The following is a 22,526-nucleotide window of genomic DNA, read 5'->3' as shown; positions in this document are numbered from 1 at the left end:
GAAGACTAGTGGAATTGCAGGGAAAATATTGTTTACCTGCAGTGATGCCTCCGTTTGGCCAGCCAGAATTCACAGTCGCAGTTAAAACAGTGTGAGGCCATGTGGTCTGGAACCCACCGTGTGACCTAGGGCAAACACCAGTCCTCATCAGTTTAAGTTTGTACACCACACCAACCAGTGTCTTGGGACCAAAGCGCAGGCTGAGATGTGGCTTTGGACCAAAACATGCTAGCCCATAGAGCCTGTCCCACAGGTCACAGAATGACACCCAAGAGCTCCAACATCCCATCCGCTATATTGAACACAACAGGAAGATGCCGAACCTCTTACACCTTGTCTTAAAGGACAAAGGTTGCTGCTCTCTGACTCGCCTCCAACCCACTCTCTGCTGCTGTCACCAAAGTTAACTACCAGAAAGGAAACATTCTCTCATTCTGCATTTACAGCTGTTGTAACAGGACATGTACCTCAGTCTCCTTTTTATCAACAGGTTCCCAGCTTGCTTCTGACAAACAGTCCTCACTGTGATCGGAACAGAAATCCTCAGTGTCACTGCCATCTGATTCCTTTAGACATGTCTGCAAAAAGAGCCAAAGTCACAAATTCTCTCAGCTGCCTCAGAGTCAAGGGCGTTCCCTCCCTCCAGCCACATTCACAATGCTCGTGAGGGGAATGTGGGCAGCTTTGCTGTTCCCCATATGGGGAGCAAAAGGCAGATGAATTCAGGACCATATAGGAACCATTGCTTGGCCCTCAAGAAACAAAGGGAGAGCAGACTCATCCCTCCATAACATGAGGATGTGGCATGTCAACAAGAGGGGAAAAGGGCCAAAGAAGCAAAGGAACAGTCTTAAATATCCACTCCAAATGTAAGAGAATGAGAACTGTGGGATGGGGAGGGCTGTGAGGGGGAAGGTGCAAGGACCATCGCTGGCCAGGAGCTGTACTGCTGGAGTGTCAGAGACAGTTACTTACAAAGTCATCCTCATAGTCCATTGGTGGCTCAGCTGGAGGGGCACAGAAGTGACGTATGTCTAGCCGCAGCTGCAGCTCTCGCACCTGCCTGCGCAACTGTTCAACCTCCTGCTTGTAGCTGGCCTCGATCTGTCGCAGCCTGTGCTGAATCACATCCGTGGGGAAGGGGAGCCCATCATCGTCCAGATAGAGAGGAGGCACAGGAGAAGGACATTTTGGTGGCACATGTTTGGGACCAGATGCTTGTTTCAGGTGGCAGGGTAGCCATGTACGGCTGGGCTTCCCTGCAGGGCCTGCAAAATGCATGCCAGCATGGCCAGAGCAGACTGAGGGTTTCGCACCTTCTCTGGTAGACCACTGGCCACTGAGGCACAGGCCCGGTGCCCGCAGCAGTTTGCTGTTCAACCTCTTGCTACAACAGCCATAGGAGAGGAGGTGTCTGGGTGCAGGCTCCCCATTAGGGACTGATGTCACCATTCCTTGAAAACTGTCCCAGTTGGATCCCAGGAAGGAGAATTCACTGCTTTGGCTCTGGAAAATGGTCTTACGCCATTGCTCTAGTGGAACTCTCCCCAGCCGGCCAGGCTCCTCACAGGGCCCGCTCCTTCCGGTATCACCTTTGCAGTTGTCTTCATCCAGGCAGGGGATACCCAGGGCAGGGCCTGGGGTATCCTGTAAAGCGGTGCTTGGAGTGAGGGACTCCTGGCTGGGAATGTCTTGACAGGCAGTGTTTTTCTTGGGACAGGCTCCTCCATTGGATACCAAGCCAGTAGCCTTCAAAGGTTCCTGGGGGCAGGCTTCCAACTGCTTTCCAGAACTGGTGCAAATTCTGTCAAGATTTTCCTGTCCAGACGGATTTGGAGCTGGGTGTGTATCATCCAGTTCCGCTACATATGTTCTGTTTCCCTTTTCTGCTGCCAGAGAGAAACTGCTTGCTGGCACAGAAGCCCAGCTGCTCAGCTGCTCGCTATGCCCTTGGTGCTCAGCATGGCCGCTAGAACTGCTGCTAGCTTGCAGAGGGGCATTTTCCTCTTGCTCCTCTGCTTTCTGCTGTGTCTCTCCTGAAGCCACCGCACTACCTTCTCCCAAGTGCAGCTCAGCACTCTCAGCATTAGCATGCCTGGGTTCCAGGCCCACCCTGACTTCCTGACAGTGGTTATTCAGGTTCGGATCACTAGATGTGCGTGTCAGTGGGCTGCTGGAGTCACAGGCTGAAAGCAGGTCATCCATAGATCTTGTCTTTGGTAATCTAGAACCCAAAACCAAAGTAAATCTCAAAAAAACCCCCAAACCCCACACTCCTAAAACTTCCCTCGTTTCAGTTGAAACTGAGATGAGGGAAAGGAAGCATTCCTCATTACAGATGACTGGGGCTGGGAGGGTAGGGGAGTAGCGGAGAGCATGCAGCAAGAGCTGAAACACACAACACTACAGTGTGGCCTCAACAGTCCGCCCTTTCTGGTGCACTGCGAAGCTGTACCTGCTCTTCTCCAGGTGGCTGAGACAATGCCACAGAGCTCTTGCTTTCCAGAACAAAGATCACAGCTACAATAAGTAGCACTGGCCAGAGAAAAATATAATGAGCAAGAAGGGGAAAAAAAGCCTGTGGGTATGAAAGAACCTGGGTCTGTGGCTCCTGTCTCTTACCTGTCCAAACATCTGCCACTGAACTCCTGGCTTTGAGATCCAGGGGGCAGGTAAATGTCCATATCATCCTGTCCTAGGGGATGAGGGGAGGAAGCTGGGAGATACACTGCTGTCCAGACATGCAGCGCTCGTACATGGCACACTGGATGCAGCACCTGCAACAACCATTATGTTCAGAGATAAACACAAAAGAAAACCTCTTCAGTCTCTCTTCCATACTGTCCTTCATGCCTAGCCAACAGAGAGCCTGGAGAGTTAGACCAGGAACTTTACTTACCTGCTCAGAGCCTGGCATATAGAGAAGATTGTGGAAGTTCTTATTGCCAGCCCGCAGGAGGGACCACACAGAGCAGGTACGCTTGTAAATGTTGTGCATCTCTCGCTCACATGGGCTGTTCCCAAGGAAGGTCCCGTACAGGCAGGAATATGTGTGCTGCACCAGCTTCACCTGCAGCATCAAAAGAACAGCAATTGTCAGAGCTGTTGGAAAACAGTGTCTCCTATCTCCAAGGGCAACGTTTTCCACTCCTCTGGGACAGCTCACATGCTTTCCATCCAGCTGGTTACTTCACTGCTGTCCTCTCCATCACACAGGGCAGGACAAAGACAGGATGGCAACAGGAGTCACTTAGATCAGTTGATTGATGCCTTCACTTTAACAACATATCCATCCCTCTATAACCATAACCTGTATTATTTGATAAGCCAGAGATTAATAGCTATCACTCCCCTAATTTTTTTTTTAATGTTTCAGACTCATATCACTCTGAGATGCAAATCAGGCTTTTGATCAAAACAGTGCTACTGAAGCCATCTGAATTCACGGGGCTACAAGGGAACCTGGAGAGAATGCGACATAAAGAAACCAGAGAATATAAAATCTTCATCACTGTCCAACCCGCTAGGGACTCGGTGCCTGTAATAACCACTGGGAGAAGGAGGAAAGTGCAAGCTGCTGAAGAGAAGCAGACAGAAGCATCACACATACTGAAGAAGGTCAAAGTATCACAAATAAAGGGCAGGGCTGGCCCTACACAGCGATGTTATGTCAGGCATGCCACTAGAAAGTCCAAGCAGTACTCAAACACTTTCCCATTTTTACAGAATTCAATGTTTGTTTTCTTTCAGTTGGAGCAGCATAAAACATCATGGCCTTCCCTCTACCTCTGCTCATATCTGGCAAGGAATTGAGATGTTTGCATGCATGTTTCTTACCAAAAAAGCTTCATTAAATTCAAAGAGGCAAGGAAATTGCTTCAGAAGTTGATGAACAGCATCCAGCCACTGGAGAAACACTGGACACTGCTCATTCTGATCTTCTACCTTCTCTTGGTGACCACAGCGATCACCAAACTTGTGACCAAAATCCAGCCAGTCTGATTCAACAAGTACTTGGAAGCCCTGTGAACAAAGGAGAAAGTTAACTGCAGGCAACTTTGCTGCAGGCACCTAGGCAGGACAAGGCAAGTCCCATCTGTTGGCAGTGCAGGGCTGGAAAGGAGGCTACATTAGTGCTTGGCTTGGGAGCAAAGCTACCTCAAAGTCAGAGATTTCCAAATACAAAATAGCAGCTGTTATCTCTGTATCAAACAGCTTTGGGCATATGTACAGAGTAGAGATGTAGCTGAACCTTGAACACAACAGAATATTTATCAAAGTACTTCAGGATGGGCAGGGGTGTGAGCGTGAGGTACAGTTCACGGAAAACAGACAGGAAGAGTACCTGGAAGAACCCAACACCCACAATAGCAGCTCTGAAATTCCTCTAAGCTGCTGATTAGCCAAATGCAATTCTACCCACATTCTTTCTCCAGAGACTCAAAAGACAAAAGCTGCCTTTTAACAGATACAGAATAATAGAGTAACAGAACTTATACCTCCATGGTCCTGTAGTAAGGGTCGAGGAGAATCTTTGCCAATGCTACAATCTGTGGCGTCCTGTCCCAGCCATCTGAGCAATGAACCAGCACTGGACGGCCTTCTCTGTCAACTGCACTGGAGACCAGAACTGCTGCCTTTAGCATGACAGAAAGGTGCTGCAGCCACTTGGTACTCTCCAGAGCTGAAAGCCAGCTAGAGAGTGTGCAAAAAAGAAAGGAAATGGTTGCTTAGCTTTCCAGTGAAAAAAATATATTATCCAAAGGCTTTTTGGAGTCCTCAATAAAAACCACCTCCAAAAGAGAAGTCAGCCAGCTTGGGAAGAAGTACAAAGAATCCAACAGCTAATTTCAGTTTTTCCCAGACAACTACGTGAAGTCTTTTTGGAAACCCTCAGAAAAGACTCACAATTAAGTCTCCCGGTGCTACAATCCCTTCTGGATTACCAGGGACCAAAAACGGGCAGCAATCAAGCACCATGAGTGCTTTCCTATCCCTCCAATTTCTGAGATGGAACTCTGGGAGAGCAAAAAGGAACGGGGAGGAAAAAAGTTCTCCAGGACTTTGAACAGATATGGCATCCAATTCAGCTAGAGAGAAAGGTCACTTACTTGCTGGGATCTGGCACCTGACTGCAGACAGCACGCAGATACTGAAAACTGTTCCGGATGGAATGGATGTTGGCCATGCCCATGAACACAACTTCACAGTTTGGATAATACTCTGAATACAACACAGACAGAAAAAAAAAAAATATCAGAGAGAGCTGCTGCCACTGAAGCAAGTGTCTCCATACATGTGTTCTGGTGTCCCCCTTCCCCAGCACCATTGCTAATCTCCAGGAGCAGGTAGGCACTTTTTCTAGAAAAGCCTTGCGGGCCAGCAGCAATGTATCTGGGGCACTGAACTTTGTCATACTGAGAAGGGGAATATGCTCCCAGAGAATGCATACCAAAGCACAGACCTGGCCCAAACTGTGCTCCAAGACCCAATCAATAAAACAGGCTCAAGAGGAAGGTGTTCTGAGATTTGTTTAGCCCTACGTACCTTCACATTCACAGCCTCCTCCCTTTGCTCTGTTGGCAACAGCTGCAGTGTAGGACCTAGCATCAAGAATCAGCAGCTTCTGAGGAGTTCCAGCATTCTCCACACCTGAACATGCAGTCAGGGACGAGTCTGCAGAGACAGCACAGACTGAGTTCGTTGCACCTCTGTCCCTCCTACGGCAGCCTCTCCACTGCAACCAAACACTGGCTGAGTATGGGCTCAAAGGCCTGCCCCACATATTACAGTCAAGGGATGATATGGCCAAGACTATCAGTCTGATATCAAGTTTAAATCTTCCATTATAACAGCCCCATATTCTGCTGTCAGAAGAGCAAACGGATTTGCCCATAACCTGTTTCCAACACTAAGGTGTAGGAAGCACTGCATAATCCCCACTTTTGGGAAATAGTGAAAGGGAGTACGTTGCCTCACCAAAGTCAGCATCGCAGGCCTCGCTGCCATCGCTGCTTCCATTGTGCGGCATGCCACCGGATACCTTTATTCCAGGATTCAAGGCACAGGCTTTGGCAATAGATGTCACAAGATACTCGTCGTCAGCGTTGCGCCAGCCCCACCAGCTGATTTCAGGCTGACTGCAGCGTGCAATCACTGCCCCATTGCGCACATGCCTGCAAAGCAAGTGAGAGCCTAATGAGGCCTGCTGAAGAGGTGAGGAGTGACCCCAGCAAATTAATTTCCTCATTTGTCAGCACTTGTGCAACCTTCCTCACTGCTTCATTTACTGCATCTGCCCTTGCAACCCAGCAGTGAAATAGGGCAGGGCATTGCAAATAAACATTATTCATAACAGCAGTGGCATGGAGCCTGTCACTCAAATCACAGTGGTGAAGAACAAAAGATGGCAGTGAGTAGAACAGGAGCGGCTAACGGAGCTGGAAGGGCTGGCAAAACGAGATTGTAGATGAGCAGCTCGCTGGAGTGTTTGCAGGAGTGGCTGGCAGGAACAGCCTGTGCCCCTGGATGGTGGCAGCTCCTGGGTCAATCACAACTCAGATGGGCCTCGATCCCTAGCGGGATTGATGGCCATGGCCCAGGTCCTGACAACCACTAAAATGAATGGCAAGTTTCTGAACAAGGGGGAAGCTGCCAGTTGTTCTAGCAATTACCCCGCTAAGAAATTAGAGAGGAAGAGAATTTTAAATAATTATGGTTATACTTTGGGCTTTTTTGGTTATATGGTTATATATATGGTTATACTTTGGGTTATTTATTGTCATACTATCCTGTTCTCCCATTATCATTTTTTTCTCCCTTCAGATAAGCATTGGTTGTTAAGCCATTTGATTTATCGGTTGTAAATTAGAAAGATTAGCTCACTAAGCACCAGATTGGCTAGTTTGTGGGTGGAGGCTTGAGCTCGTGTTTATTAATAACCCCTAAAATGTGAGCCCTACCCTAGTTGTTACTAATCAAGGCCTGGCAGAAGGTATGAAGTAGAAATAAGTGTTCATTTTTCACATCAACATACTAGTCAAGTCATTCACAAAGAGCCTGGAAAGAAAGTGGATGATTAGGTGGCAAAGTTTGCTGGTGATACAAAATTATCCAGGATAGTCTACACCTGACTGGAAAAGCTGCAGCAGATCTCATGATACTGGATAATAAAAATAGCATGTAAAATTTAGTACTGATAAATGGAAAGTATTTACAGATGAGCAAAAACTATCCCTAGCTATAATATGAAGCAATTAGGTATAAAACAGCTGTTGAATCTCAGGAGAAGGACTTTGAAGCCCCTGTCTAGTTCTCAAAAAGCCTCAGCTCAGTGCTCAAGAGAAGCAAAAATGTTAAGAAAGTGTTAAGAGTTATTAAGAAAAGAATAAAGAACAGAAAACATTATGGCACCACATCTTATGCTTACGTCTTCAAAGTTACATAAATTTCTTACTAGTCCACCTCAAAAAGGATGTAGTATTCAAATATAGTACTTGGTGTAGTACTCAAAATTCTACAGAGAAGGGTGAAAGGACAATCAGAGGCATAGAATAGCTTCACTATAGGGATAATTCAAGTTGGCAATGACTCCATCACAGTAGAGGGACAAGAATGGATATGAGAGGCATAAAATGTCAAGAACAATAAGAAAAAATGAGGTTAGCCTTATTTTTCCCCAATACAAACACAGAGAAATACTGGAATGGTCATGCCAAAAGTTCAGAAGCAGACAAAAAAAAAATTTTTTCCCCCACAATACACATAACAGCATCACTGTCAGGGTGATGTGGAAGCCAAGAAGTATAAATTGGTTCTAAGATACGTTAAATTCATGGAGGGTAGGTCCGTAAAGTGACCATGAAAAACGATCATATGTTCTCTGAATACCTCTTTTAGGAAATCTGTAAGCTACTGGTTGTTCCAAATATACGCTGGGGCAGAATACCTGCATACTTGTCCCATTTGTTAAACTTCTTCCTTGAGCCTCTACTGCTGGTCCCTGGCCCTTCCCAGAGACAGGAAATAAACTGGACAGCCCCAGCACATCAGTTCTTCATAGTCACAATGCTTGCCTCTCCCTATCCCACAGTCCCTCCTGCAGCAGCTCTCTGAAGATGAGCTGGTGTAAGAACATAAAGATGTAGACAGAGCATCTGGCAAACCCCTTCCAACCATTTTTCTTTAGGTCTTCATCTCCAAAAGTAAGTTGCGTTGTTGGCCAAAAGGGGACACGAAGGTCTAAATTCTAAAGCACACTACAGCACAAGCTTCAACCCATCACTCAAAGGTTGTTTAGCTGCCAATTACAGCTGTTAGATACGCTGGTGAAAGTTTCTTTTTCTCATGCTGCTGCCTCCTTATAAGGGGCTCTGCCATTCCACAGTGGATGACAGTGTCTGTTAACATTATTTGCCCTAAGGTAGCACACCGAAAAGGCAGTGAGGCTTAGATGTCCTTCCAACAGTGGTGTACAATCTCACCAGCAGCTACAACAGTTTGCAGAAGTAGTTTTGCTAGTAATTGTACTTCTCAGAGACAAAATCTCCTTATTCTCTTGAGGGAACTTAACAGTAAAACAAGAAAATTTATTATTGCTCTGAACAGCTAGATAATATGGATGAAGCCTCTGAACTAGAGACATCCCAAGAAATAATATTCATGTTCAGCTGAGTCAAAACATTGTTGTCCTTTTTCTTTTGGTGCCATCCACTGCTGCTGCTTTGTTTTGCAAGGCGAACTATGGAGCAGTCACTCCCAGGAGATCTGTTACTGGCTTCAGGATTGCTGAAGAATGCGTTAACACACACAGCAGCAAAGGCTTTGTTTATACTAGTAAACAAAATGGAGCCAAGGTGGGGACTTGAGCACTGGCCTGTGATCATCCAAGCTTGTTTGTTAGCACACCCACAGATTTTGACCTGTGCCAACTAGCACTTTCCCAGACAGTACCTGAGAAATGCAGGTGCTGTGCTAGGAACTGCCTCCAATAGGCTCTTTGGATGTGATGGCACTGCTTTGGGGTGCACAAAGGAGACAGAAGAGTTTAGCTGTGTAGATGTGAACTGCGCGAGGACACTTGAACATGGAGTCAGTAGCAGCCTGTTTAATGCAGTGCTACAGGCATAGCCAAAAAGTCATACTAAATTCAGAAAACTTCCCGGTACCACAAACTAAGCAATGCAGCAAGTGCTGGGCAGGGGATGGTCTTGAGGTAGCCAGTTTCAAGAGACATAAGGGCGTGCCAATAAACAAAACAAAATATGGCCAGCATTGACGAGCATGAAAGGATCATCAAGCAGAAAGTGTGACCAGTGTCAGTGGGCCGGCCAAAACTGAGCTAGTGATGTGTTTCCCAAGTCAGGGTAGTACCCACACCTTGACTCTACATTCTCTTGCAAATCTCCCCAGAATGGGCATATGAAGCATTTCAGTTCTTTTTCTTGCTCGGGACTTCTGTACAGATTTTCTCCAAAGAGTAATGCTCCTTTTTCTTGGAACTGAAAAGGTGGAAGGTGCCATAGCATTTTAACTTATGTGGACATAATTATTCCTTAGAGATCCTCAGTTTAATCTTGAGGCTGTTTCAGAATTCAAAGTTGGAGTATAAGGTGCCTCTATAGTTTATCAGTAAAGCTCTGCCCCAGACTCATTCAGAACACATGGGTAGAGCACATTTGATCTGTTAGTACATGCCATCTGACCTATAACCATCATGTAAGAAGCAGCAGCTAATAGCTTTTAGGTCTTCCCTCTGTTCATCTGGCCAGATGAGTGCTCCTCCACAATGGGAAAGTCAAGCAGCTTAGCTTAAAACACAAGAAAGAGTTGAGAGAGGGTTTACAAAGCTGCTGCCTCTCAGCTGTCACCTAAATGCATCTCAGCTAGGAACCTTTATGTAAGTGTTTTTAGTTTCCAAGTCTCCGGATTAAAGTCCTGGCCCACTCCTTCATGACCAGAAGGCCTGAGACTGAGTGCTCAGCTATGGAGCTGGAAGTCTGTCTGCTGTCTCCCTGCTGCTTCTCTGACACTCACTGCAGCATGACCACAGGCAAAGGTGGTTTCTGAGCATCTGTGAGGAACTGTCTTGCTAGCATAGTCTCAAGGTCTTATGAAAGTGGCTGTGCAGACAGAGTAATGAGGAGTACCTGGCATATAGTACCCATTTCCCTTTGTAGTCAGCTAAATAATTAATTGCATCCTTTGCATTGTGCCCAGAGGCTCCTGCTGTGCATCTCCACTGAGGACAGAAAGATGGAGACCTGTATTTCTACCGTGTTTAGAAAGCTAAATTGAACTTTTTTGTATGGAAACTGATAACACAATACCATTGGTATCATATGATTTACAGATCTGACTGTGAACCAGTGAATTCAACCTTGTTCTCAAAAATCGCTCAGCTTTACTAAATAGTCCTGCAGTTACTGAGTCACTGAGCACTTAGTGCTCTTAGGATGCATTCACCCAAGCCCACTTGTCCACGGAGCTGAGTGCTAGGCTGTTCATGTCTTCTCTTCTTTCTTAGTACAGAATAAGAACACTCCAGAAGCAGGCATGACCCTCATGGACTCTGCTGGCCAAAAGACTTCAATCTTGAGGGCAAAGGCTAAAGAACGCATGGAAATGAGATACACATGGGCAAGCACTCATGACTTGTCCCATCTTGTAGCATAACTTGTCAACATCTTGTAATCTGATCCACGGCTGCAAAGGGTTACAGCTCAGCCTGTAAATTACTGTGTACCATTACAGTGATGTTATAAAACTCTAAACAGAGTAATTCTAAGCAAATATCAAAAAGTCACATCTTTGCCCTCAGGTGGGGATGCACAATGGGACAGTCTCCAGTGCCAGACCATTTTTAGTAAAAGAAGTCACAAATACAATTAACTACTTAGCTGACTTGGCTACAAAGAGGGAAAAGCTTCATGTGATAATCAGAGTTCATTATTACTTTGCTGTAGAATTTAGTTCTTGCAGTAAGAATTGACTGTGTTTTTGCCAGCACCTAATAACAAATCATGTAACATGAAGATGTAGAGTTAAGGTACGTGTAAATTCATTGGTTTTGTTTCTTGCTTTTTGTACTTTTCAGCACTTTCCTTTGTTGTGCAACTCTGATATTTTCAGAGCTTTTTGTATTTGGATTTAGTAACTGCTAACAGAGAGTCTACTGCTAGGAATCACAGTGTACTTCACAACATGCACAATGAGGTGCATGAGGTATCTATCTTCCTATCCACCTATTCAACTAACCTTCCATTTCTTTCAGACATGTCACTCTCCTAGATGTTTAATAAGACATCGCCTCCCAAAACCTCGCTTTATTTTCTGCATAGCCTTTTACATTCTAAAGTAAGTATATATTATTTCTGGAATGCTGCTCTGCTCAGAGAATAGGTATTGTTCATATTTACCAGCTAGAACAGAATCAGTTTCCAGCCATGTGCAAACTTTTTGACCTACCTGTTAACTAAATGTTTTTGAACTCTCAGAACTCAGCTAAGCCAAAAATGATTTCCAGTTGAGTGTTAAAAGGTGTATCCAGGCCTTAATACCTAGCAGATAGAAGAGCCATACAGCAGGCCTATTTTGGCTGAGACTTCTTTTAGAAGTAGCAGCTAGGCAAATACCAACCCTGGAAAAAGTTTTGAAACTCACAGAGAGAACCCTAATTCCAGATTGCGTTCTTGTTGCATCTCCAACATGAGGTAAGTCACCCACATCTTTATATGTAACTGAAAGCAGGAAAGAAGCAATAGTTCCTGGAACACTGTTTCTCCCCTCTGGAGAACATCCTGCTTTATCATCAGAGACTGAGCTCCTAGCAAGGCTCACGTGTGTGCTGGGAGGAAGGTCCTGACAGCAGGCATGTTTTCAGGTAGGTGGCTGCCTGTGGACTGAACATAGCTAATCACAGTCTCCCTTCACTCCATGGCCCTATACACACACTCCACTAAGCCCGGCTTCACAACGCTGAGTATAAAAGACTAAGGGAAAGAACAGCTATTGTGGGGTGGGGGGCGGGGGAAGAATGTTGGTTTTGTTTTGTTTTTACCTGTACACAACAACAGGGATCCTTTTCCAAGATCTAAATGAAGCCACGTTCTCCAGCTCCTTGTCAGTAATCCAGACAGGAACTAGCAGCTTCTGGGGATAACTGGAACAAAGCCTAGAAAAAGAAGGCAACATGGCAAGATGAAAACTCAGCAACCAGAATCTGCACTGGATAAACCATATAGAGACAGAAAGCAGGAGCTGCTCAGATTTCCCCAAACTCAGCTAAGAAGCATGCAGGACTTTGGGTGGCTTTTCCCATATTGAGACTTTACTGAAACAGACATGAAGAGGAAGAGCCAAAAAACACTGAAGAATGAGCTGAGGGAAGATGGCCTCCTTCCACCTCAGGCCTCATCCCAAGGACCATGGTAAGAAACCCAGTACTTCCCAAGGATGCCACTGGAACATCCTTGGGATTTAAGTTTATATGACATTTTAGGGGAACAGGTTCTCAGTTTTCTTGCACCACTTAAAGCCAGAAACACACACAGCTTCTGGTAAATGAAATTCTGCACTTTCTACCTTGCAGAAAATAGATGGATTACCACAAATAAGCTTTACATACAACAAAGACTTAACTCTGCCCAGAAAGATGGGAATGGTGATTCAGTGAGTGCCATAATAAAATCATATGAGGGAGGTGTAAAAGAGTATCTTGTTATTTGGCGGGGTGCCAGAAATTAGATTCTTAGTATACATCTGAATACATGCCAGCAGTGAGAGGAATGTGATGCGCAAGTCCCTACCAACCAGGCCACCTGGGGAAATTCAAAGTGCATACTGCTAATCAGCAGAGGGGACTCAACTCTTGGACAAGCAGACCTGCAATTCAAAGGGAGTCCCAGATCTGAATGAATTAAATGTAAAGCAGTTTGGCTGAGATAGAAGTTCAGCTTAGGGGTGGGGATGGGGAATGGGGGGAAGGAAGAGGCCACAAGATTTCAAATGTTTAAGCCCCAAGAAAAACATTAAAAAGCCCAACTCCAAGTACATTAAGAGCAGGGCAAGAGCGGTGCCAAGGGAAAGATGTGGAAAGCAAAGCAATATGCTGGAGACGAGGGGAGACAGCAATGCAAGTAAAATGAAGCACAGGTAGAAATCCAGGAGAGCAGGGGCTTCCTAGTTACTGCTGCAACTGTTGTGCCCCTGGGTTTGCAGCATGTGGCTGCATGCCAGGCAGGCAGGTTGCAGGCTTCAGAGACAAAACGCTGCCTCAATACCAGACCAGCTGAACTCCAGGAGCTCAGGCAGGCAAAGACATAAACTGACAAGGAACTTCAAAGAGCAGTCTCAGCTCTAGGCTATAACCTGTGTTGCTTAGAAGGAATGTTTCAGGGCAGAAAGGAAGCAAGCTGAAGAGGGGGAAACAATCCAGCAGGCAAATTCCAGACGGTGGCCTGGTGTTCCCTTGAGTCCAGATTGTCCCTTCAGTGCAGTATCACAGCTGATGGCAATAGGCAGGACACAGCAGTTGTGATATTTGGTTTGTGATGCTAGCAAGGACTTGCCTGCCACGTTAGAAAATGGCAGACTTCACATGGTGTCTAGACAGCTTCTTGGAAAGCCCTAGGAAGAAGGCAATGGTGGTCCATGAGGTAAAAACAGAGTGCAGAGGGGGAATTTAGGAAGCAAAGTTTAAGCTGTCAGGTAAGAAGCTGAAGACCAGGATGTCTGTGATGGCATTCTCTGAAATGTTTCTGATTCCACATGTAAAACTGGACAGGGAATCAGAGAAGCCTGATTTCAATGTGTGACTGAGAGTAATGGTATATGAAAGAGGGCTAGCATCTATTAAGATCTGGAGGAAATTTTGGAATACCTGAAGTCTATAGACTGGGCTTCATCTAAATCAAAACGGAAGATTAAGCATTATAGGAGCTGTCTGAAACTAAAAACTGAGCTGGTATAGCACATCTTCTAAGAGTTAAGTCACTAAAACTCTGCATTTTAGGAAAATGATAAAACAGAAGGCAATAATATTCAGATAAGAAATAAAAGGCCAGTCTCAAGAAGTTAACCCAAATTTAAGGAGTGTGCATAAGAACAGGCAACGAGATCAAGACAAATGCACGTGCGCTTCTAAGGCTAAAATTCCAAAAAATAAAGTAGAGGAACTGAAGAGCCAGAATAAATGAGCTGCTGGCTTATCAGAATCTTATAAACTTGATACAAGGAAGATTAGTGGTACCCTGAGTTTCAGGGTACGAGCTTTATAGAAAGACCAAAATAGGTTGAGGCAGTGAATACGTAGTGCATTATGTTTAAAAAGTGTGAAGGTAAAGTGTGAGGCTTAAATTACCGATATCAACAAAAAACATTCACATGGACTGAAATCCCCAAGGCTAAAGAGAAACAGGAAAGCATTAGGACTACTCTACCAACCACGAGAGCATGACAGAAACAACATCTGCAACAGGCTGAAAGAGATTCAGAAAGGCTGTGAGGGCAGAAATTGAAGTGGAAAACTTGTGTTGCTTCCACATAAAATGTGGAAGCGCCATGACATGATACAAAGACTACATCTTTAGATGCTATCAGCTGCTTCTTGGTGCCCCCGACCAAACAATACAAAAGAGACATAACTCTTTCTTTAGTCCTAAGCATGCACACAGCTGCTCCAAAATGGAAAAAAAATGAGAAGAAGAAAAAAAAATTTTTGTAACCGTGACCATCACACAGTAAAATTCAACAATACTTTTAGAGTGGAAAGTCCCCCCACTACAGTAATAAATCAGCTTCAGAAAGGGGAAATACATAAAAAAAAAAAAAAACTTTTTCTGAGGAAGTGAAAGGAAAAAGCAAGAAAAAAAAAAATCCAACCCCCCCCCAAAACTTTGCAGGTAATGTTGCTGGTTGTTTAAACACACTCTTCAGGGTAATGTAAAACTCAAACAAAAAAAACAGAAGGAGCTGGCAGACTTAACCAGCCAGTGAAAGACAGATTAGAAGTAAAAGGACATCCTTCGAAGAGGGGAAGTGTTTCTAAAGGACACAAACCCGAGGAGCTAAATGTAAACCTAAATTTAAAAAAGTAAAAAACAACAAGGCATGTCATGCAGTTTTTGAGAAAAGAAACGTTAAAAGATAAAAACCATGAAGACCTTTTGCAAACATCTTGAAGGCAGTCTGCCTGCTACAGAATCTGAAGGTCTGATAGATGTGCAAGATCATAACAAAAAAAGCAAAGCTATTTGCACTGGCTTTCACCAGAAAAGTGCATAAAGACGTTCCCATAACTACTCCTGTTTTACAAGGGACAAGTCAGAGGAAAAGAGTAATACGGAAACATCAGCAGTAGATATTTTGGAACTAACTGCTAGAAATGAAGAGTAACTTATCACCAGGACTAGATAATATTCACTCAACAGTTCTACAGCAATACAAATATGCACCAGGTGAATGATTAACTGAGATGTGTAAGCTATTGCTTACATTGGCTTTAGTGCCAGAGGCATGAAAGGTGGCAAACACGCTATCCGTTTTTTAAAAAGTCTCTGGGGAGAACGTGGGAAACCACTCAAGTCCAACTTCTGTACAAAGCAACTGACTGTCGCAGTTGGTACAAGAGTAAATATGGTGCACTTGGGAAGAGTCAACATGGCTTTTGTGGAGGGAAGTCACATGTCGCATATCTAGAGTTCCCTGGAGACATCACTGAACAAGCAGATACAGCTGATGTGGCTGACAGTGGATTTGGGTCTTCAGAAGTCTTTTCACAGGTTGCTCAAAGACTCTTAAAACAACTAAAATCCATGAGATAAGAAGGAAGTTCCTCTTGTGAAACAATAACTCTTTCAAAGAAAAAAGGCACACAGGTATAGAAGTTAAATGGTTATTTTTCACAACTTCGGGAGTCCTAAAGGGAGCCATGTTTGGCCCCGTGTTGTTCAGTATGTTCGCATGTCAAGTGGAAAAAGAGGTGAATGGTGAAGCGACACCGTTCATTCATGGGTGGCAGGACTGCAACACCCCTGGGACCACACCGACCCAGACCACCGAATGAAAAATTTTTTAAACACCATAAGGTTTGATCGCAGAAAAAGGCAGCTGTAAAACAACTGCATAAATCAACACAAGCCACACCTACAGAAAAGGACTGGCAAAGCCTCTTCTTACATGAAAAGTAACAGCCATGACAAACAGAAGATTAATATGCAAAGAAAAAAAAACAAAAACCAACAACCAACAAAAGACACCCCCCCCCCCCAAACCAGGTTTTATCACTGCAGGTGCTAGTAATCTTTGTGGACTTCTTGTCTACACATTCATATGGCAAATACAAGCAAGAATGCTAAGTATCACCCTTCCCATACAAGTTTTAATACCTTGCTCTGCTTGTAGAAAATTGTAACAAAATAAGAGAAAATATGAATTAAGATTGGTCACAGAAATGAGAAGATAACATCAGCTGTCTCAAACAGTAACACAAAACTCAGGACAACTTTTTCCGCATGAAATCAACAATAAATAAAATCACAACTGTAAAAAGACCAAAGCTGAAAACTGATATCAACACTGAAAGAAAGATGAGTATTTTTTCTTTTTAAGGGAACTATGTATAAACAAATCCCACTAGCATTACAGCCAATAAGAAAGTTTCTAGCTCAGACAACATGGGGTCATTGGATGGGGTATTTCAGAACATGTACAATTTTCTAGGTACACAAGTCACTGAAGATGCGAGAGCCATTGTGAGATTACGTAATAATTTTATTATTACTGTATGCTGAAATAGTATACTTTTATCAAGACCGAAAAAGTGGTTATTATATGCCTATATTGTTCTAATTTTATGATGGCTGTCGCCAGGAAGAAGATAATAGTTCCCAGATAAGAACATCTCGGAACAAACTTGAAAGAAAACGAACAAAGCCATTACTTTGGAGTATCCTGTCTCTAGCAACATTGTTTTGTTAATAGTGGGAAATAAAAGATAAAAGAACTATAAACAGTTAAAAAGTAACCTGATTCCTGTGAATAGGGGCAGGTGGTAATGATCAAAAGCCAAAGCAGGATTTAAAGACACACTCCCTGGAGCAGCAAGAGAGAACTGGTTTTTGAGTTGCACAAGCAAATTACACCACCTTTAAGATCTTGGGATGTCTGCAGGAAGCTGAGACCTGCCAGGTTCCCCAGAAAGGAACTCAGCAGACACTAGGAAAGTAAAAACAGGCCTGCATCTAGCTTGCTGAGGTTTGTTTCAAGTTTTCTTCCCCGTCTTGTTCAAAAATAAAACATCTGTCTTTAGAGAAGGCTGCTATATTACTGGCCATAACTCCCAGGAAGTCAAACACAGATGGTTAATCTAAGTTGAACTTTCTGAAACATTCGGAGGGAGCCACATTCCAAAATCTAGTAGTGGGGGAAATGCCTGACTGCCTTCACAGACACGGAGTGACTCTAGCTAGGCTAGGGACAGGTTATGCACTCCAAGACTGAACAGTTCAGAAAACCAATTTTTATTTGATATGCTTGGATAAACTGCATAAATACCATCAAGAAAGTCATGTAACAGTCCAAAAGCAATGATGTGGTCAGTATGTCCAAGTGGAAATTGTAAATCAAACCCCAAATATGGTGCTTGATGCTCGGATTTCTGAGGAAGCAAATGAGAGAACAAAACAGGCAGAAAATGGCCAAATTCCACCGGGATTTCCCCAAGCCAGTGTTCCTGAGGCTTCTCAGAGACCCCGAAAAACTGGTGATCTGGAACCATCTGACATACAGATGATGGGGATGCCTTTACTAACAGAAGCAGAGAAAAGACTGAGGGATACAAGTCATTTCAAGAAAAGGGATGCAGGGCATTCAGAAATGCATGTCAGTCAAAGCTTAATAAAAGCCCGCTAACTGTTGGCTTAATGCCACCTGCTGCAAAGAATGTGGAAGCACTTTAAGAGCTCCTCTACTCTTCTCCAAGAGTAGAAAACACAGGTTAGAATCACTGTAGTGCTGGTGGGAAGGACCTTCTAGGGATCTCCACTCCAACCTCACACTCACAGTGGGACCACCCTCAACACTAGATCAGGGTGGCCATGGCTTTGTCTAGCTGACATTTGAAGCCCTTCAATGATGGACATTCCCCACCTCTCTGGGGACCTGTCCCAGGGCTGCATCACCCCCCTGGAGAAGGATTTTTTTCCCAATGTCCAGTCTGAGCCCCCTAAGCTGCAAATTGTGGCCATTGCCTTAAATGTATTATCCGCCACTGCCAGAAGTGTTTGGCTCCATCACCTTCGTAATTGCCTTTCAAGCAGTTGTAGGCTGCAAGTAGATCACCATTTAGCCTCTTCTTCACCAGATTAAACAAGCCCAGCTCATTCCACCTCTTCTTACAGGCTATGCTCCCTACACTTCTGAACATCTTGACAGCCCTCCACTGGTACGTCCTCAGTTTCTCAGCAGCCTTCCTTAACTAGGCTGAACAGCTGCCCTCCTTTACAGAAACTTGGTATTTTTTCCATTTCAAACACTGTGAGAATTTTAGAGAAAATGACTGACTAGAAAACCAACCCTGTGATGGAGGAATTCTCCAAGACTACAAAATGTCTTCAAGGATGAACCATACCCACTACATTATAAACCGCGCATCTCAGCATTTACAGCAACTGATGCTAGCTCTGATGTTTGGGGTGTATTTCTTCTCCAGTTCCCTGATTTGAATGGAGGAAGGAAAGAGGACCCAGCTCATACGCTGATCTGCCTGACACTTATCAGGGCCAAGGAGGAGTACTGGCTAGTGGTCTGATTCATTCACTGCTCTGCACAGGGCTTGTGATGGGGAAAAAGAAAAGGAGAGAGAGTGGGGAGAGCCTGATAGCAAACTACTCACTTGTAATTGTTGTTGATGTCAGAGACTCGCCAGACATTCTGCAAGTCAAAGCCCATCCTCACCAGCTCCATCTCAAATCGGTATCTCACATGGTCGCCTGGAAGAGCAGAGCACAGTATATTTACTGACAGCTAAGCAGAACTGATGAAATTTAAACTTATTAGTTGCAGCTTCATAGTAACTATCAGAGGTCTGGACAGAAACCACAGGCCATCTGGATGGCAGGGGCATTGCTTAAGATGCCAGAAAGACTTGCCTTTCACAGGGGTTCCTCTGCTTATTTTGCAGTGTTAGATCTCAGTCTCAGAGCACAAAGTGGCATGGGAACAGCCTTCCTATGTTATATCTTAATATAAATATTGAAAAGCTCTTTGCTTCATTCATACCCTGTGGCACCAATTTCCAAGGTAAATTTATTTAGGCTAGAGAAAAATATTTTCTCTAAAGAAGAGTCACCAAATATCTCCTAATTTCTTGTGTTCGAGACAGGGAAAGAACATGTATTTTACCTTTCCTCTACCAGTTCCTTTTGAGTACTTCTCTTCTGCCATTCTAGTCATCCCCCCATCTCTCCATATCAACCTGTGTATGGACATTTCATTTGTTTTTTCTCCTCTTATACCAGCACATTTCTAAGTCTAAAACTAGGTTTACCATTCATTTTAATCCCCTTTCGTTCATGCTGAAGCAGTTTAAAAGACAAACCAACTGAAAGTGAACTTCATGTTCAGGAGAGGGCAAACTGTTGATCCACAGGAGGGCACCATTACAATATTGGTATTATGTGTTCAAATGTTTTACTTTTGCCTGTGTATGAATGAACCACTTCTCTGCAGACCTGATCACAGGGATGTCATGGCATTTCTAGGTGTAGGAGAAGAGATGTAGACAGAATCATATTAATTATGATGCCTCAAAGCTGATTACATTTACTATCCAGGGACAAGATTGCTTGATCTCTCTCATCATCATGATGAAAGTACCCAAGTATGGGGTGTTTTCTTCATTCACACGGAGAAAGGAACAGGAGACTTATTTGTTGCTGTCTTAAGGGCTCCTTATTGTGATTAGTATTCATTTTACTGTTCTTATTATCCAGCTGCATCCAGACATCAGCTAGACATCTAGGTAATCTGGGGCCACACACAGTGTGCCCTTGAGCAAGATGGACTTGGGCTATGGCCACAGCAGAACGTAATACACAGCAATAACTTAGGAACAATGGTTCAAGTTATATATGCTGCTCTTCTGAACAGAGCAGCATGCGGACAGGCGAGCAGCATGGGGACAGGCCACAAGCTTACCTGGACGGCAGAGATGCGCATGTTGATCCTCCTCATCAACACAGACTCCTAAGCACCACGCATGGTAGGCAAATGCAAAGAGGTCCTCAGGCTTAGCAGGGCGGGCAATGGCTCGAGTTAGCCTCTTCAGCCACTCCTGGCACTGCTTAAAGGTGGAGAAATGGCACCTGCAAACACATATGTATACCATACTCAGAGGGTACATATATCCAGCCAAGCTGTATGGACAGGGACCTCTATTCCATGCAACAGGAAAAAGGAGTAAAACACCAAGTCTTTTTTTTTTTTTGGGGGGGGGGGGAGGGAGGAAGGAGAGAGAGAGAGAGAAACCTTGGCCACAAACAGCTCTTTGAGGGCTTGATTCCAATGGCAATGCAGGGGGAGATGACAAAGCTGATCATGGTAACTGGCTTGCAGTGGTCTCTACACTATAGCAATAAAACAGATACCTGATTACTTTGGAGTCCTTGCAGACAATGTGAAGCTGGAACATATCCCGGCACTCCACGCTTTCCATCATCCTCAAAGGCACCTGCAATGGACAGATGTAAGGCATGACAAGACATATCACGTTAACAATCATGTCTGCTTTGCTCTTAGTTCCATCAGGCCCAGCCATGGCTCTATGAATAATCATCAGCATCTAGCTCACACTACAAATCCACTCCCAGGTTTATGAAGCTTCATGATCCGGTCTCCTCCAAGAAGTACTACTCTGATTCCTCTGCTCTCCCTGGGCAGTCTCCCACCATGGGTCAGTTGTTGACTAAATGGCATCCACACAAGCAGGGTAACCCCAGAGCCAAACAAAGACTGCAATAAAAGACGGCAAGTCAAGAGACAGCAAGAGAAAGCCTCAGATTCCCAGCTGACTCTCAAAAGGCTGGCCTCAGTGCAAGAGAAATCTCATGTAGGCTGGCCTCCAAGACACCTTAACAGTCTTAAAATTCCCAAGTTTAGTGCTTGAATGAAAAAAGAACAGCAAGGGAAAGACCTGATTATCATCCACAGAAGAACCCCATCCACACACCAGCATAGCAGTCTTCACCTCATGCAGCAGCAGGACAGCAGCTGCACGACCAGCAGTAATAACAAGAGAGAACATCAGGCTTGGCATCTTTCAAGAGGCACAGCTCCTGAGGCACAGCTCATGGAAGTAGGTTATGTCCCACTGAAATACCACAAGAGATTATGGTTCAAGCAGCAGGAACAGGCAGACCAAGACTTACATTGATCACAGAATCCTTAAATTTTATGTGAAGCCGGTAGTTGGAGATGGCGATCACAGCATCGTTTGCATGGCCAAGATACTCCACTCCCTCACCCTGCAACACAGTGAAAGGGACCTGGAAGAGAGACATCACTAATTCAAGACATATGCAGAGTATTTTGCGCACTATAAATGCCAAGAGCCACTCTTCCTACTGCCTCTGCAATGCATCTCCTGTGGGAAATCAGTCACAGTAACGTGGTTTTCGTGCACTGCTGAGAGCAGACAACAGCACAAAAGCAGACGGGTACCTGTTCCCCAGCCCCACACGATGAATCTCCTTCCACAGACGCCTCAGGAAATACTGAGCAGCTACTGAGTCAGATAAATACCTGCAGAGGAAAGGTGTGCACCACAAATGCTGCGTATACTGATCACGGGCCTTTGGCAGTGAGGGTATCGCATGGAGGGAGAGGGTGTTATGGTCCCTTTCAGACAGGGCAAGCACAACTCTGCCACAAACAGCGTGACAAAGGAAACAAATCATGGACGCAGCTCAGGCCTAGCAAGGGCCCTCTTTGGGAGGTGCTCTGCACAGTTCCAGACAGCGCCTGATGAAATCAGAATAATTTGCCCCAAGGCAGAGTCGCATACACGATCCTGCTGTGACATTTAAATTAATGAGACTACTAGCAGCATCATGAGACCCACTGGTACCAACCAAGGCAAATAAATGAGTCAAAGTTTAGACCAATGTCTGCTAACAATGCTGTGATGGAATCTCTGTACATAGTTATTTGTATGACTGTGATGGAGTTAGCAAAAATAATAGAAAAAGAATCTAGGTAACAGATACACCAACTGTCTGTCTGTCTTTCCCTATCAGCCAGGACATGCTCTAGCTATTTTTAAAACAGGAGATCCTGGTAGACAGCCAAGTTTAATGTTTTTTTCCTTGTATTAAAAAGAAGGCAGACCAGCATAAAATTCATCCAGCCTCTTTTCCTTTCTACCCTTCTTTCATGCCCCCTTTTCCTTAGCTAAGTAAACTCTTCATTGTTCCCTGGATGCTACCTACACTAGGTGATTTTGGTGACCAATTAGCAAAAATGTCGCAAAG

At 44.5% G+C, this 22,526-nt stretch overlaps 1 protein-coding gene across 4 annotated transcripts in view; it reads right to left on the bottom strand.

Moving 5' to 3' along the window:
* Positions 1-22,526, bottom strand: part of MTMR4 (myotubularin related protein 4) — a 59,054-nt gene that overhangs the window by 2,656 nt on the left and 33,872 nt on the right. For 3 of the 4 annotated variants that reach the window (XM_026063694.1, XM_026063693.1, XM_026063695.1), the window contains 15 exons: positions 21,426-21,542; positions 20,646-20,728; positions 20,197-20,363; positions 18,893-18,989; positions 12,059-12,172; positions 5,980-6,176; positions 5,548-5,676; positions 5,112-5,223; positions 4,500-4,695; positions 3,838-4,023; positions 2,900-3,070; positions 2,623-2,777; positions 976-2,224; positions 468-578; positions 37-125 (listed from right to left, as the gene is read on the bottom strand). In XM_026063694.1, coding sequence (XP_025919479.1) covers positions 37-125; positions 468-578; positions 976-2,224; positions 2,623-2,777; positions 2,900-3,070; positions 3,838-4,023; positions 4,500-4,695; positions 5,112-5,223; positions 5,548-5,676; positions 5,980-6,176; positions 12,059-12,172; positions 18,893-18,989; positions 20,197-20,363; positions 20,646-20,728; positions 21,426-21,542 — 3,173 coding nt within the window. Of the gene's footprint in view, positions 1-36; positions 126-467; positions 579-975; positions 2,225-2,622; positions 2,778-2,899; positions 3,071-3,837; positions 4,024-4,499; positions 4,696-5,111; positions 5,224-5,547; positions 5,677-5,979; positions 6,177-12,058; positions 12,173-18,892; positions 18,990-20,196; positions 20,364-20,645; positions 20,729-21,244; positions 21,342-21,425; positions 21,543-22,526 lie in introns of those variants that run through there. The other variant, XM_026063696.1, reaches the window with a different exon arrangement.

This window comes from Apteryx rowi, unplaced genomic scaffold (genome assembly GCF_003343035.1).
Source record: "Apteryx rowi isolate R43461 unplaced genomic scaffold, aptRow1 scaffold_20, whole genome shotgun sequence".
Lineage (NCBI taxonomy): Eukaryota > Metazoa > Chordata > Aves > Apterygiformes > Apterygidae > Apteryx > Apteryx rowi.
The sequence above is the reverse complement of the archived record's forward strand: the minus strand, read 5'-3'. Positions and strand labels throughout refer to the sequence as shown.